The sequence below is a fragment of the Lampetra fluviatilis genome, chromosome 13 (genome assembly GCF_964198595.1).
Source record: "Lampetra fluviatilis chromosome 13, kcLamFluv1.1, whole genome shotgun sequence".
Classification (NCBI taxonomy): Eukaryota; Metazoa; Chordata; class Hyperoartia; order Petromyzontiformes; family Petromyzontidae; genus Lampetra; species Lampetra fluviatilis.
This window is the reverse complement of record NC_136287.1, coordinates 6,345,727-6,362,417: the sequence shown is the minus strand read 5'-3', so window position 1 is coordinate 6,362,417 and position 16,691 is coordinate 6,345,727. Positions and strand designations below refer to the sequence as shown.

The window sequence follows — 16,691 nt, the reverse complement described above, 5'->3', positions numbered from 1 at the left end:
TCTTTGTGATAATCATGTGCCCATGTTGATGTGTACATGATCTGAAGTCAGTGGCTGCATACATCACATGGCCTCTTTGTATATATTATCCAGAAAACCCACACGGAGTCGTAGGAGTCTTTTTCAGATGCATCCTGCATTGGGATTTGATTTGAACATGTTTTCAGCCAATTACTGAGTGTTTATACAAGTGGAAGGAAACAAAAGCACCCGGAGAAAACCTGTGCCTTGTGCAAGAGGAGGCAACACTCTATCCCCGTAGAGATGCAAAGAGATGGCGATAAGTCAACTTGCTGTGTTGCCTTCTTGCGCACTCGTGATAACCTAGGTTATTAGACCATAATACAGGTTTTTTGGGTTAGATCGCTTAAATATATAAATGTGTCGTTAAACACGCCACCACCCGACATAGCCAAATAGTCAGGTTTTTGTCACGTAAACAGAACGTGGCCAATTCGTGACTAGTACAGCACACCGGTGTGTTGGAGAGCAAAGCCACAACATTTACAATCTGAGTACGACGTTTCACCAATAATTACAACTAGCCAGTAATTACTCAGATTGTAAATGTTGTGGCTTTACCCTGGCAAGTCAGGGTATTGCACTTCACCGACATACATGGGAAGGGAGTTTCACAACATGTGTGCGGTGACCTGTCAACCCTCACCTCTGCAGTGCTGGATCACAGGCCAAGTGCATAGCCACCACCACCTGGTGGTGTTCTCTGTCTGTAGCGTGTCAACTTGCACAAAAGCTCACGTGATTGGATCACCATTTTTTGACCGTTCATTTTTCAGAACACAAGCTTTAATATAATTGTTTTGCTGCGCAATTTAGGTGTATTAAAGGAGCCTAACACACCTACATTGAAATGCATCATGTTGTCTCAAAGGCAATGTTAAACCTTGATTTTTATTGGACATTACTAGGCGTTTTTCCCTCGCGATTTTTATTTTTTGTAAGCTGTTGTGCATGAAAAATTATTGACCATCGCGTGCCCTCCAGGCACACTCAGATGTGCAGTTAATTATATTTACAGGTCCTGACACACAACTGTACCGTGATTATGAATCCCAAATATCAGCAAACCATCAGCTTGCCAAAATAAATGAATATCGATTCGGTTTAACCTTGACACTGAGCTGTTTACTTAACACTTAATTAACAAAAAAATATTGAAGTGTGGTGTTCATCGTTTCAATTGACAAGTATTTTAGATTATTTGCACAAGTAAGGAATCCCGATTTGGTCACTGGTACCATATCTAGTACCTCTAATATCCAAAATAAGGATGTTTTAATCTAAATTATTTTTAACTTGAATGTTCAGAGAAGGATATCAAACACTTAAAATGCTTAAAATGCATTGTCCTTGAGTTTTACAGGAAATTACAATTCACACATCTCAAAAACAATGTAAGTTATGGGAACAATAAGTAAATAAAAAAAAGTAAAGATGTCGCCTTGCAGTGTCTTGCTCGCACCACTCCTCTCTGATGAGCTTACTCTTACACCATTGGAACCTCATTTGCCAGTAAAAAATATGATAATTGTTTTTTTTAAGGTGTCAGTTTTGTCGCCAGATAGAAGGGTAAAAACCCAATTATCATATTTTTTACTGGCAAATGAGGTTCCAATGGTGTAAATGCTTACCCCGAGCTCTCATACTCTGATGGTACATTGTCTTTGAGTTGTGCGCCTTTTGGCGTCATCGGGTCCAACCCATGTGAGACTAGGCTCTAAGAAAAGCTGTCTCGGGTGTGGACCAATCAACTTCAAGGACAGTGCATACATTATCAGAGTTATGTTTTTTTTTGCATTATGACTGCAGGTATTGTGGTCTATGCACACATGACTCCTTGTAAAACAAGTGTCAGTTTTGTTGCCAGATAGAAGGGTAAAAAAACAATTATCACGAGCCTACTCTTATCATGCTGGCCAGACGTCTTGGAATGGGTGTGAGCACCCACACTTAACCCCACCACACGAGACCCGTCGATTAACAAACACGTGAACAAAAACGAGACTGATGACTAACGAGTTCAATATTGCATTTTAAACTGTAAAATACAAAACATGTCAGTAGTACGTTTAACAACGTAGACCTTCGTGACCAATATCCATCAGAGGTGTTTTGGGTTAGATCGCATAAGTATAAATGTATCATTAAACCCGCCACCACCAAGACAGCCAATTATTCAGGTTTGTGTTGGAAAGTAAACCCACAACATTTACAATTCGAGTACGACGTTTCGCCAGTAATTGCAACTAGCATCATCAGGCATGCGGCCAGGTTTGTGGAGAAATCCTCCTGCTTCAGTCTTAAATCGAGGGATACATGTGATATCGTCACTTGTGAGCCAATCAGGTGCGAAGGCCAGATATACATTACCGGTTGAGTTATTCAAAGGGAAATCAGCAACATTGTGCATGCAAATTATGCATGCACACCAAGCCTGTACATCTCGCCGTTTTTGTGTGCAGGAAATCGCAATATCTTTTATCGTCTGCTCACAGTTAATCACCATCGACGTGTGGTGACCTTGATAGGCATGCAGTTAAACACTGTATTACTTGATAATTCGCTTCAAAGCAGCACTAAGACTGTAATTATCAGAACGGTTACAATTATTTTCAATTCTCTAAATTTCGATAGATTCTCGAATTAGTCTAGTTTTGCACAGAACTTCAACATTATCAAAATCAATCGATTGTGCTTGTTGGCACGTGTGTTCTGCTACTACAGTTACATAACTTGACAAAATGCAACTGTTTTACATTTCTGCTGCATGGCTCACCCCTGTGTTATGAACGCTTTCGCCATAGCAAATAATCAGATTAACTTGTTTAATCGCTTTTTTTTCTCATTGAACTCTAAAAAATGCTGTATATGTTATATTACAACTTATAATACAAAAAATGCAAGTACAGTATAGGCAGACCTCGCTTTGCGCTCACAATGTGTTCCTGAAGTGAGCGTGAATCGAATCGGTGCTAAAAGGGATCGTTATACTATTGTATCTATGGGGATGCGTTCCCAACAGCGTTATTTCTTTCATATTTCTTTCGTATGAGCAATATACGAGGCGGCCAGCTTGTATCCAAAACATTTTATTGCGGAAGAAGTAAACATGTGGTAGTGTACATTGTTACGAAAATGCTCAGATTGCTACGGTAGCTATAGCAACATCAATTTATCCATGAATTCATGAAATGTAAATAACACCGCATACAGAAATACAATCCTGTCCATCAGAACTATGCAGAAAATTAAAAACATTTTAGCCCCACACTTAATTAGAATCGAACAATGACTTAGCTTTACTAATATCTATTAACTGGAAAAGATAAGAGAATGTTCCAGAGATTTCAGCATATTTGGCTAAAATTATAAACACACCTTATTGACTGTGGGCCTAAGTATGCTGGCCTTAATACAATGCTAAGTCTATACATTAATTTAAATGTTTGTTTAAAAGTAATGTTCCAAACTAGGAGAAACATTCATATTAAATGACATCCAAATGCAATTTAAGCATCAGGTATGCAAGTCAACTGACCATAATGTTACACTTGCATTATTGCTTTTGTAGACTAAAATGTATCCGGCCATTTATTTGGCTTTCGAGTAAATACACGTTTAATTGAATTTGTTCTAAGCGGCTACAGAAGAGCATACACTTCACCTCGACTCAAAAGAATATACAAAAGGAAAAGGACGCAGACGAAATAAAAAAACGATGCTGTTGCGGAGATGCTCAGGCGGTCTCAAAGAGGAGGAATCCGCAGAAGGTGGAGAAGCGCTGGTGGTCTCCGTGAATTCCCCCGTTGCCAAGTCGCAGCCACACCTCGTCGCCTTCCTTGAGCCGCAGCACAGCGCTATTCCCAGCTGTGTCGTGCTTCCCCTTCACTTCGTAGCTGCACACCAGGGAAGTGGGGGTGGACACGGCGGCGTTGGAGCCATGTTGAGGCGATGAAGTGCACGTCGGCTGGCTGATGAAGTGCCTGATTCAAGTGTGCGGTGGTCATGCCGCGAATGGAGACGCTGCACGGGAAAGGCAAGGCCAGGTCGTGCACTTGACGGCCTCAACTTAATAAGAGCTATTTTGGCTTGCACAGGTGCGTGGAGAAGTGATTGATCCTTCCGCCTGAAATTAGGCATAATTGGGCCCCCCCTGCAGTGACAGTGTTAAGGGATTAGACGTCTACTGGAGAGGTAATAATAATAATAATTCAGAAATCTTTAAAACCTCTCAACTGAGTTGCACGGGAAGAAGCACTGCCACTGCAGAATCGCTTGGTATATTTAGCAAGTGGCGTTTGATTTGCATACAAATAGTGTCTTGAACTTGGGGCCGCTTTTAGAAATCACACTCCTGGCGCAGTATTGCATGTCTGTAATTGAGTGCAGTGGAGGCTCGAGTCCGTGGATGGTATGTGTTTGTGAAGCTGCGAAATGCACTGCGATGTGAAGTGGCCAGGAGACGAGCAGGGCAAGTGGAATTTTCTCTGGGCAGTCCTGTTTTCTCCCACATGCAAAACACTCCTTAACAAGGGACTGGTAAAACATCCCACGTGCAGTAACTTCCTTTGAAAATTGTCTTAAAACTCAATCTATATTTTCTGAATAAATATAAACCATCTTTATGATGTACTTGTCTTTGAGTCGTTGTTATGGAATGTTGATGAGCAAAATGTCAATGTGTTATTTATTTACAGGTATTGCTGACAGTTTAGTATGCTCATGCCTTCGGGCTATTTCACGTGAGCGTTTTATAACTTCACAGACAATCCATATTGCATGGCTGGCGTGAAGATCATTTGACTCTTGAGAGGTTGAAAGGGGACATTGGTGCGCCTTGTGTACTTGACTGATGTTCTCCAGAATAGCTGACAACCTTGAAAACAATATGTTGTCTCGTGAAATATTTTTTTGAGTTTCACTTCATTTAACGCTATGTATGAAGACATCATACAGCCTTTTCTAATTCCACTGCTGGATTAGCCCCCCCCCTCCCCCCGGCTGTATTGGTTATGGAGATTATTTGACCATACTATACCACGCTGGTTAGTGTCTACTTAATTCATCTCCATATTAATGTCACACAAGACCAATTCAAACATGCAGATGGTGTTCCAACTGCATGTTTGTTGACAGGAACATCCCATGATATTCCTCACGTCAGTCGGGTGTTATGTGTTTGTGTGTTAGTCAAATGTTCTCGCAATTTACTCAGTCAACAGAGGAGGTTAATAAAGATTGCTCTTAGAATTGGGTGTGTACTGTATTGATCTATTTAGAATTCCTGCACCTGAAGGTGATAAGCAAACAATCATGAAAGTATATAGTGAATGGGCAAGATTAACAAAGAAGCACAGATATTCGTTGTGTAAAACTGAATCGTTCCAGTGTAACCCGTCTCGTGATTCAAAGGCTGCTTTATAATACTATAAAATCCCCATGCGAGTAAAATGTCAAATAAAATGTTTGTTTCTGCATAAATGGAGTGGCTTTTTCACACACACACAAAGCAGCAAACAGCCGCCAGAGATCATGTGCCACTTTGTCTCCCGTTAAACCGGACAGTGATGTTCTAAATCTGGTGCTGGCCAGATGTTGCAAGGTTGTGCCCTGAGAGCGTTCGTTGTCAACGAGTGAGTCGCATATTGCCTGAAGGGAGCCGATTGCTCAGTGTTGCACACATTTTAGGTGTATTTATAATTGTCCGATGCAAAAATAAAGCCAAATTAAGTGCAAAACCAAACTTAACAAGTGATTTTGTCGTGCAGTCATTACAGACCGGGCTGAGACCATCAACTTTGAAAGTCCGGTTTAATCACGAGCAGCTGAAACCCAGATTCGAGGCCGGGATATCAGCAGTGCCACTTTGACCTTTGACCCACCTGGACCCCCTCAACCCCTTTAATTTATCCAACACGGGGATCATACGTGTGTTTTTTTCATGTACATTTTCTATATTTTCTATAATCTATAAAAAAAAAAATCGGTAAACCTTATACTCTATATTCAGAATTGTTGAATGTCCCTCGCAGTTGTATGGCCTGGTAAGCCATTCTGATTCCCCACTCCTAATTCTAGGGGTGTCATGGTGGTGATATGTTAACTACCTCGCCCGTTATACAGGAGGTCGTGGGTTTGATCCCGACCCTGACGCCTCTTGTATATTTGTAGTTTGCACGTTGTATATGTATTTTGAACTTCTTTCACACCGTACGTGTTAATCGGAGGTGTGGGGGAAAGGCAATAGACGAAACACAAAAAACAATTCGAAATAAATGCGTTTTCAATTTAGACTTAAAACTGTATAGTTCCAGTGGCTTCCTAATATCGGAAGGGAAGAGCGTTCCAGATGGCCACAGAAGCGTATCTGAAAGTGCGCGATGCAGTGACCATCTTTGTTAGATGGTTAGCCAAAATCTGCTGCGAGGATGACCAGAGTTTGCATGATGGTTTAAGCCCCTTGCCGAGGTCAACAAGGTATTATGGCTAATTTGTGGAAAGCACTTTGTGTGTAATGAGCACAACCATATAATGTATTCGTTCAGCAACTGGAAGCCAATGCAGCTCGGCGAGCACCGGACAAACATGATTGGATCTTGCAGGACCCATCACGACGCGTGCTAGAGAATTTTATACCCGCTGGAGCTTGTTCTCTCCCCGTGGTCGGGTGGATTTTCCTGCGGGTGCTCCGGTTTTTCCCTCCACATTTAGAAACATGCGTTTAGAGTATTTGGCTGCTATAAATTCCCACATCATAAGCCATTTCATTGGGCTATCATTTGTGGCCATGTCGCTTCTGAAAAATAGTTATATAGCTCAGTGGGCCTTACTATAGCCACCTGGAAATTCATATTGGAAATTACCAAAATGCAGGATCATTTATAAAGTGGATGTTAAAGTCCCTATACTGTCATTAAACCAGAAACAACGTGCAAAAATAAATGGTTTCAAATGAACGATTCTGTGTAACACGTAATTCACATCCAATTTGCAAATGGAAATGTAGATTTTCGATGGGCTCTTGTGAATTACTTTTAAATCAGTTTAAATGGTAAATCATTATAAAGCATCTTGTAAGTGTTCACTAAACATCAAAGAGAATGTGTGTGTAGCCCAGGGAGCTAATGCTATTTGAAAGCACTTAGCGTGCACAGCTGAGATCCTATGTTCAAATCTGAGCAACCACCCTTGATTAAACTGGGTTCGTAAGGGCATTGAGTTGCTGGTATCAGTTTGGCCACCAATAATTACACTAAAAAGCACGTAATTGTAAAGTTGGTTAATCACGTAATTTATCATCCTTTGCAAGAACACATAAAAAGACCACATTTTTTTGGCAGAACGAATAAAAAAGATGTGCCCCTTCTGTGTACAAATAGGTATTTTAAGATAGCGAAAAGTACAGTAGTTCAGTGACACAATCTGCAGGGCCCTTTCTGTGGCATGGAATGCTGCACTGGTCAGAGCTCTGAATGGAAAATGTATTTGCCTCGTGACATGACGTCGATAGAAAATTTGGAATGTAAGGGGGGAAAAATACAAAGAGAATGTGTGCCACACTTGGGCTTTGTTGCTGATGGGAGTCTCCTTCAGTTGTGTCCCGGTGAACTTGTGAAAACACGGAATGTTTGGGGACCATTAACGAAAGATGTAAGTTTTGCACTTCACTTTGTGGGATATATAACACTGGTCAACAAAAAAAATTAGTTTTTTAGCCTGAACTTTTGCAGCTGTTTTAGACTATTTCAGGGTGCTGATTCCAAATCTGATCTCAGATTTGCTCTATCACATCTCATTTTTATGCTAACGGCATACCCCATTTTCATTGATTTTACCCGAAATTAACTCTGTCACTTATGATTGCAAGTTGTTGCGAGTCAGTGACTGCTTTAGTGTCAAAATATGGTGCTGTATTTTTAGGATAGTGTGTTTATAATATAATTTATGTAGATATCCACATTTATTTAATATTTTTGTTCTGCAGTTTTTATTGAAAATGCAATATTTTATATCTCAAAAAGCTAATGTGATAGACAAAAACTGATGCCAGATTTGGAATCAGCACCCCAAAATTACCTTAAACCCGTTAGAATACCTTATGCCAGAAAAAGTGTGTTGACCAGTGTAATAGATGAGCAGGCCACACAAGGATAAGCTTGACCTGCCACCACACCTCACCTCCCGATCTAAATTTATCAAAGATGTATGTGATAAATATATAAATGAGAAAATCAGAAAGCGTGTATCATTGCAAAATGTCTCCATACGGGAATGCACCGTAATGAGATGATGTTTATCTTAATTGCCTGTCTATTTGGGATCTGGCAAGAAGTGTCTGTCTCTGGCAGCTAGCTAACAACACACAGATGAGCTGAGTCAATGGGGTACCGAGAATCAAGATATGATGCAGATGGGTGACAGAAGAGAGGAAAAGTTAATGTAGTGCTCAAAATTTCCAACGGGTAATACAATCGGGCCGACCGGAAAACACAGCCTAATAAAAGCATATACATGTGTAACCCAAGAGTGTTAGAGAAAAATGTGGCAGACGCAGATAGGTCATCATAATGATGCAACATCAAGCAGAATGTGTGCTATTTGTGGAACTATACACGTCCTGATGGGGTGGAGTGGCGTTGCAGTAGTTCAGCGTATGCTATAAACCTGGTGACCTCACTTCCATTCTACTCCGAAGCGTGAACTTGCTTAAAGGGGAGGCATACAAAACTCAGCAGGGACACAACACGGCGTTAAGCAAATGTCAAATGCCCAACAATGAGAAATGACGCAATCTGCTTTTGTCTATCGTGAGTTCTGCTCTGCAATTCCCACCACGTGTTTCTAGACGAAGGGCTGCGACGCCCATCGCCTAATCGTACTAATTTAGACACTTCGCGTGCAGCCGTCTCGAACTGCAGGAGTGCTACTCCAAAGAACACACGTGACCAAAACCGCGTTTGCCGAGTCGCTGAACTGATGCTCAGCCGGCACATCGTCCGTACGGCTATGGATGTTCACCAAATTGGGGGACTTTGAGGAAAAGTCCATTACTGGTGTTGAATATTGTGAGAACATATGTTTGACTGGATCGGAATTTAGACAGTGAGGGGGGGGTGGGTTAGGCCCCCCTACCCCTCTCTCAACCCCCCCCTCCCCCACCCCAAGTTTCGAGCCGCTCGCTTCACCTTCTTGCCTACGAATGCTATGAGGATGATTCAATTAGCACGATCCCTTTTACCAATCCGCACTGAATAGCGTGGTGAAGTATGGTCAAACAACCCTCATGATCAATAAGGTGTGGATGCCTCCATCCCGTAGTGAAAGGGATGTGAAGTATTATTATTGTTGATTACACCTGCAGATAGTTCTAAATATGGAGAACAGATAATGCAAATTATAGTCACATTAATGTAGAAGCGTTATCCGGCTCAATGACAAACAATGTTCGTGAACGATTAACAAAGCCAATTAATTCAATGATTTTTTTCCCAGTAGTTTTCAACGAAAAATATCCTTGGGATGATTTCAATCATTTAAATATCTGCACGCCTATGTTGATCATTTGGATGACTACTCAAACAATCCATCATGGCCCATCAAGCCAGAGTCCATAACTTACATAAGTCCCACCAACAAGAGAGGATGGAATGCACGACTGCATCGCTCATTGCCCTACACTCTCATCGAATTATTGAGTAGCACACTTCAATCGGTCACATTCCCATAGGCTGGGAACATTTCAACCCCATTTATTGAACGCGACTTGCCAATATGTTCCAGTTAATCCAGACTCAGGACAACTTTACCTTCAATTAAAGTTGTGATAAATGTTATTGAAATGGCTTAACGATTACACAATTCGCACAAAATATTCAACAATGTTCCTTTGTCTATTTTTTATCATTCACTAATTTCAGAAATGTTTTTGTATCACGTGGTGAGATCCATTTAATCGTCAATATACGCAATATTATTTTGCATGTTTAAATTATTGCCCAATTTCTACAATTATGTTATTATAGTGTGCATTCCCCACTTTAATGTTTGTATAACTGGACAGTGTCCTTATTCTGTATGAAATGCAACATATTTACGTTCTTTCGCAGATAGTCGATCAGCAGGACGTGTGTGGTGGGGTAAAGTGTAGGTACCTTCACCTCTTCCGAGACATTTGATCAGCATGGAATTATAGTACCCCTCTTTACAGCACCCTCTAGAGGGGCTGTCTGGAGCTCATGTTTAGTGGAGGCTCTTTTTCCAGCCGTGACATGCGCAAGCATTTTGTTTTCTGAACACTTTCTTGAACACCAGGCTTATGTCGAGAAATTAATTTAACAAGCAGTGTGAGTGCTGTCTCTAGGAACACACAGCTATCTATTCGGAATGATATGCAGTCCCGAGTGAAATACAACATGCAAACTTGATTTAATGAGCTGAATCGTAATATATTAAACATTGCTCGCACGTAATTTTCACTTAGTCACGATCAATTATATTTAGTAAAATAAATGTGGTACAGATAATGAGTTGGCAATTACGACAAGTGCTGTTAGATAACTGTTACATTTTAATTAATTACTGCTTCATTACACTTGATTTCTGTATATGAAACATATCAGATTGAAATTCTGAAGGAATTTACATTTGTCCAATACCATTTTGGGTATATTTTCACAGGACAATTTGGGATATTTCTAATGTGAATATATATATATACAATAAATCAAATATCGATGAAACCAGTATCTAAATGCAGCTACATCTCAAGGCAATGTAAAAACACGCACAGAGAACCACCCAAAAACAATAATCACATGTTGTACATGAATACAACTTCATAGATAGGGGACAGTTAGTAACAGTTATCGGCAGAAACAAAAGTTAGGTACATATTGTAATCAATAAATCAGTGTTTTGTTGATGCATGGCTCCTGCCCAGCGGTTTACAGGGGTTCATTTGCTGTCGTTGCTCATTCTGATCTGTTGCCCCCCGTGGCCTTGAACTGCCTTCCCCACTGATCTGTCCTGTCGACTCCCTGCCCTTATTCAAGTTCAACAAAGCTTCCTATTTTTATTTTCCTATGACAGTCTGTTTTTTTTTCTCTCCCTCTCTCTCTGTAATATACGCACTTGATCTGGACATCATCGCGAGATCGGGTCGCGTTTAGGCGCCGCCATATAAACAGACACCATGTTTCGACGTTAATGATCTCGCAGATAGTATATTATACCACACAGAACTCATGGCGGTGACTCATCCCTACCTGAACAAAGTGATGACCGTGTTGCCGTTGTGCATGAGGTAGACCACCGTTTCCTCCACGTCTTCGTGCTTGAGCATGTTGAACGTGAAGTAATACACTCCTGCGTAAAGAGGCAGCGTTGTCGCACACGTGTCGTCGACGGTGAATTCGAATTGCTTTCACACACAGTGCTCTCAGGGTGGGGAATTATTCTCAATTTCCCTTTGAACGTGTTGCCGAAATTCCACGAGTCGCCTATAGATGTAATGGTTGTGAGCACTTTAAACAAAGCGATGTTACATTACTTAACCATTTCGAATAAATATAAAACACAATTCGGATTTAAAGAGGCTACGAAATGCAATGGCATCTCAAAACGCTGTAGACTATTGTGGAACATCCATCGCAGGAAAAGAGGAGGTGGATATGCATTCATCATGATTGAAAATTATTACTGCATTATCAAAGAGGCAGTCATATGCAAATGTTCAAAATAATAAATTGTCAATCCACTGCTAGATGAAGGCCTCCCCACACCGTGTCGGTCATCCGGCATGTTTCACCATACTTCACCACATTGGTCACAGTACAAGTTGGTGAAAGTGGGAAAGAACACTGTTTCAGATGACTCACCACTTGTGTTCGCTGTGACTGGGAATCTTAGGTCACCGGAGCCAGAGTGCGGTGTACTAACTGCTGTGCCCACTGCTCCACCCACAAACAGTACCGTGTATGGTTATTGAGTGATTGGCCCAAGAATTACTTATTGGTACAACATAGGGTGACGAATGCTAATAGTTACTTTTTTGAACAATTATATCTCTAGATTACAAATGTGTATGCTAGAAAGCTTACGGTGGTCGCTTTACCATAGTATGTTTGTATCTTCTTGGTTTTTTCGGTAAAGTCACGTAGAAGGGAAGTAATAAAATAATAAAAATAAAACATAATAAAATCATTCTCACGACGTTTCGGCTACAACGCAATCAGCCGTCTTCAGGTGAAGAATGAGACACTGCCAAGCTAGGAGCTTATATATAAGCTTGGTTGGAGGTGGAAGAAGAGCACCTTAACAAAAGAATGTGCATATCAAGAGGAATTTAGCATATTCATGGGAAATGCGTAGGAGGTGGGCGGGGGGGTTTCAAAGTCATATTATGCCCATGCATTATGCAGGATCAGCAGCACCAAAGGGAGGGGGGCAGGGGGTAGCATCGACAAAGGGAGGGAATGTTAATAGTATGTAGAAGCAATGAAACATGTGAATGGGAGAGCGGTGGCAGGAGACCCGCAGCGGAGCAAATAATGCATTCCCTGTGGAGAACACAAGATACACAGGTACTGCCAGTGAGTGGACTGCGGTCTGAAAGTCACCGTAAACGTGAACAACAATCAGTTAAGATCCGAAATGGTTTATTACGTCCTTCCAATGATTGCTGAGCCAGAATCCATCTTCTCGGTTGAAATTGTCTCTGTGTTTGTATATGTGGATCGCCTCATGAACGAATCTCTCATGGTAGCCAGATGGCTTGCAGAGAACCTCTGTCTTGGAGAAGTCAATGTCATGTGAGCCCACTGAATTGTAACAGTGATCTGCCACGGCTGAGGTGTTTGTCCTACAAAGCTGCCTGCTCATGATGGATAATGCCCATGGTGTGGATAATGGTAGCATTTGTCACCCCAGTTGTACTGCTCACAACCCCCGTGGTGAAAGCACATACACCTGGTTTCCCCCGTTTTATGCGGTAAATGTGTTCCAAAAAAGAGTGCACAAAGCGAAATCGCGCAGCATGGACAACACAGTCGCCCAACCCAAAAAGCACCGCACTAGACAGCTGCCTGCCCGAGTAGCGCACAAAGTACAACACGCAACGTTGTCCCACGTCTGACCGCATGGCCCCCATGAGTGAATCCAAACCGCATGTAGCCAATTTTGTTGTAGAAATATGTTAGCCCAGTATACGCGAAATCGCACAAACCAAGCCCACAAAAAGCGAGGCAAAAGCTGTATTCAATAATGTGAGGCTGTGCCGGTCAGGGGGATGCGTTACCGGTTACAGGTGCATTGAAGCGGCCGGTTATGATGTCAAAGTAGTTTCCGAGGTTGGCTTCCACACTGCTGAAGATGATGCCGCTGTTCTGGTTCGTGAAGTGGGTTGCCATGGAAGCCATGAATGCTATCTTCCGGTTACAAATTGTAATGGGAACACATAAATACGCGTCACAACATGCATAATTACAGACGCACATATACCGTGAATAGATTTTGATTACGCAAAGCTGTCACTTATGAGTTGATAATGTATGCCCATTTAGGAAGCAATTTTTGGTGCACTGAAATGTCAACTATTACACACGATCAACACGTAAGCTATATATATATTACAAATGCCTTGTTCCTTCTACGATTTTGTGCAATGTTTCCTTTCTTTACAATAAACCACTCACTGCAAATAGATCAATCACTGCGCCACGTTTTATTAGATGGATAAAATATTAACGGTTCTATTTTTTGAGCGGCGTTCCTATGAATTATTAATAAAGTGCTCGCGGCAAATTGCCCTCTCAAAAAGTGGCTCAAAGGAGAATTACCTTGAGCTCTGATGGCACGCCAGCCTGCCCCTTTTCTCCCTTGGGACCCGATACGCCCCTCTCACCTCTTGTTCCAAGGTCCCCCTTATCACCCCTGTCACCTTTTGAACCCTCTCTGCCAGGCAGACCATTGTTGCCATTATTTCCGTGATTTCCTTCGGAAAAGAAAACAAACCAGAAATATTTTTTGTTTACAAATTATCGAACCAATCACAACACAGCGGATTGCCCCTGAGGCTTTCAGAGTTGAATAAGACTTTTGATTTTCGGCTCTGTAATCACGTTGTTTTATTGCCCTGCCGCATGCATCCAATTCTGAGACTCAAACGATGCAATGGGAATTGGGGTCGTCGTGTGTCTCATTTGTGAGCAGGGGAAAACGCTTTTTTATTTTCTCGATCCACTTTCCTCAGCAGCCTTTCAAAAACCATTTGCAAAATGTCAATCAATTGGACAAGTGTGACTGCAAAGATGCACCGAACTGCAAGATATTTTACAAAGTGTGAAGGAATTTTTTTTTACGTATATAAAGGAGAAAACACACTGACAATGAAGTTCAATAAACGTTACCTGGAATGCCGGGAGGGCCCATTGATCCTGGGTATCCACGTGGCCCAGGAGCACCCAGGAAGCGCCCACAGTCTGGCCCATGGGGCCGGTCTACAGCATGCTCTGTGTCCTAGGGAAAATGGGCAAAGTCTCCCCGCAGAACCAATCGCACCACATCCCTCCAGGCATTGCGCATGTTGCAAGAGCGCACTTTCGCTTTGCAATTAAAATTTTATGGATTGTCAATTAAAATGTTCAGAAGGATGTGTTTGTATACTTGCAAGAGCAGTCCACACGTGGCTTAGTAGTGGGAAGAGATGTTATTGTTGCCATTACATTTATTTTCAAAAATAAGGAAAATAAGATAATTACCTACCTTTTAAATAGCACATTAGAACAAAGCGCACGTCAATGTAGCCAATTTAATCAAATGGCCCAGTCAAAGGTGCAATGATTTTGCTGCAATAGTCATATTGATTAAGCAAACAGAATCCATTTAATTACAGTGCATTTACATTAAAATAAACGTTTCATTCTGGAAACATGGTCAAAGTATATGAAATAATAACAATTTGTAAACACCTACTTTAATTACTGTTCACATACAACAGCATATTCCCAAAAAAAATATTTCAGCACAAACATGTATTTTAAATGCAGTCTACAACTCCCAAACACAATTCAACTGTTACAATACTATTAAAGCGTGTGTCTAATAGACAGCAAGTACCTGGCCATAACTAGTTGATTTCGTTTTCTCTCTGGCCGGTTCTTTGTGCTTACGCGCATTTCTATCTGGCTGCTTCGCTTTGGGGGTGGCATCTTTAACCGTCTTGTTGTCTACGACGACCTCTCTGTCGTGACCGCCGCCCTGGGAGCGGGGCCCCATTGTCTGGGCTACGGGCACCGAGGCAGTGGCTACTATGGTGGGATGGGAAACGGGCTTGGCGCTCACCTCCACGTATTCGTCTTGAGCGACACACAGGTGAGCCAAGAAGAACAACAGCAGGGAGGCAGCTGTCGGCAACATAATGTGGTCAATTGTTTCTCCTCGCTCGTTGAGATTCCTTTTGACTTTTAAATTTAAATGGGTCCTTTCGTCATTACTCCTTCGATTATACTTTCAATGGGTCTCTGCTCTGTCCTTCCAGTTTGACGCCTCTTTCCAGCCAGGTCCTCCAGATGCATTTATACCACTGGAACGGGCACAGGGGGAGGGGGGGGGCACCTGTTTGGCTCAGACTTAAACGTGGCGTGCAAGACCGAAACTTTCTCACGCGCAAGGCCAAATGCTAATGCGGGTTTTCGGCGTGAGGTATGGCATTTGGCACGACCGATGCGTGCGCCTCTTTGTTTCGAAGGATAGCTTCACACGGTCAGCCATTCGTTCTGGTATAATGTGTACCAGAAAGAGGAAAGCCTGTCACCAGCTGTTATGCTCATTTACCTCCTACCGTGTGAGAACTTTCTCCGACAAGTGAGAATATATACGCACACGTGCATATGCATGAACGTACATTTTTGTTTTATATATAACATTCCAATTTAATCTTTGACGACAGACTTCACATGTTGCCTCGCCGAGAGCCCTGACAGGTGCACTCGGCTGTAGATTGGATGAGACTCAGGTTGACTTCGCACCCCGGTAGTTTTTTTTTTATCCTCGCCACTGACGCACAGGTTACTGGCACGCGGTACTGACACGGTGGCAATCGCACAACTGACAGAAGCAGAAAAACAACTAAATGTGGAGGAACGAAAATAGACGTGAATACAAAAATGGTGAATTAGACGCGGCCAGGTGACTGGTTGCGCATTCACCGTTCAAATCCAATATCACTGCGGTGTGGATGAACCATAAACATTCTACGCGCCGCCTGCGTCACAGTAGACCTTCAAGATCCCGTGACGTCATTCGCAAGAGCAGGCCATTGTGTGCCCCCGTAATGGTTCAGATTGCAATTTACACGCCAATATTGGCAGGAGCTTCCTAAAAAGAAACAATCAGGAGGTTCAGTGAGGATTTTCTGGAGAAACGAGCACAATTAATAATAAAGTAGATGAAGTAAAATAAAATTGCGTGACATTTTATATTCTGCCGCAATGACTATTTTGAGCCGTGTTCCATAAATGTGCGTCAAACTGGAATCCCATTACAGCAAGCCTGCCTCTGCTGATACATATGATGTCATGGCTCATTAAATGTGCAAAAATGTAAAGACTACCTTCACTTTACTTAAATTGGAGTACAGCAATGATCGCCCCCTACTGCGAAAAGTTGGCAGG

At 42.0% G+C, this 16,691-nt stretch overlaps 1 protein-coding gene across 2 annotated transcripts; it reads right to left on the bottom strand.

Annotated features, from left to right (window-relative positions):
* Positions 1-3,387: 3,387 nt before the first annotated feature.
* C1QTNF3 (C1q and TNF related 3) lies at positions 3,388-15,556 on the bottom strand. Of its 2 annotated transcripts, none has more exons than XM_078861868.1 (6): positions 15,136-15,556; positions 14,427-14,535; positions 13,857-14,011; positions 13,316-13,445; positions 11,286-11,385; positions 3,388-3,917 (listed from the first exon to the last, which is right to left on the bottom strand). In XM_078861868.1, exons 1-6 carry the CDS (start codon positions 15,433-15,435, stop codon positions 3,758-3,760), a joined length of 954 nt encoding a protein of 317 aa, XP_078717994.1. In that variant the 5' UTR covers positions 15,436-15,556; the 3' UTR covers positions 3,388-3,757. The 2 variants fall into 2 exon arrangements, with proteins under 2 accessions (XP_078717994.1, XP_078717995.1); XM_078861869.1 differs by having other exon boundaries at positions 15,361-15,556.
* Between the last annotated feature and the right edge of the window lie 1,135 nt (positions 15,557-16,691).

Excerpts from the sequence above, each read along its gene's own strand:
- C1QTNF3 (XM_078861868.1), bottom strand. The coding sequence starts at position 15,435 with ATGTTGCCGACAGCTGCCTCCCTGCTGTTGTTCTTCTTGGCTCACCTG. Across the intron at positions 14,536-15,135 it reads AATCAACTAGTTATGGCCAG|GACACAGAGCATGCTGTAGA; the intron begins GTACTTGCTGTC and ends CATTTTCCCTAG. Across the intron at positions 3,918-11,285 it reads ACGGTCATCACTTTGTTCAG|CTACGAAGTGAAGGGGAAGC; the intron begins GTAGGGATGAGT and ends CCTGGTGTGCAG.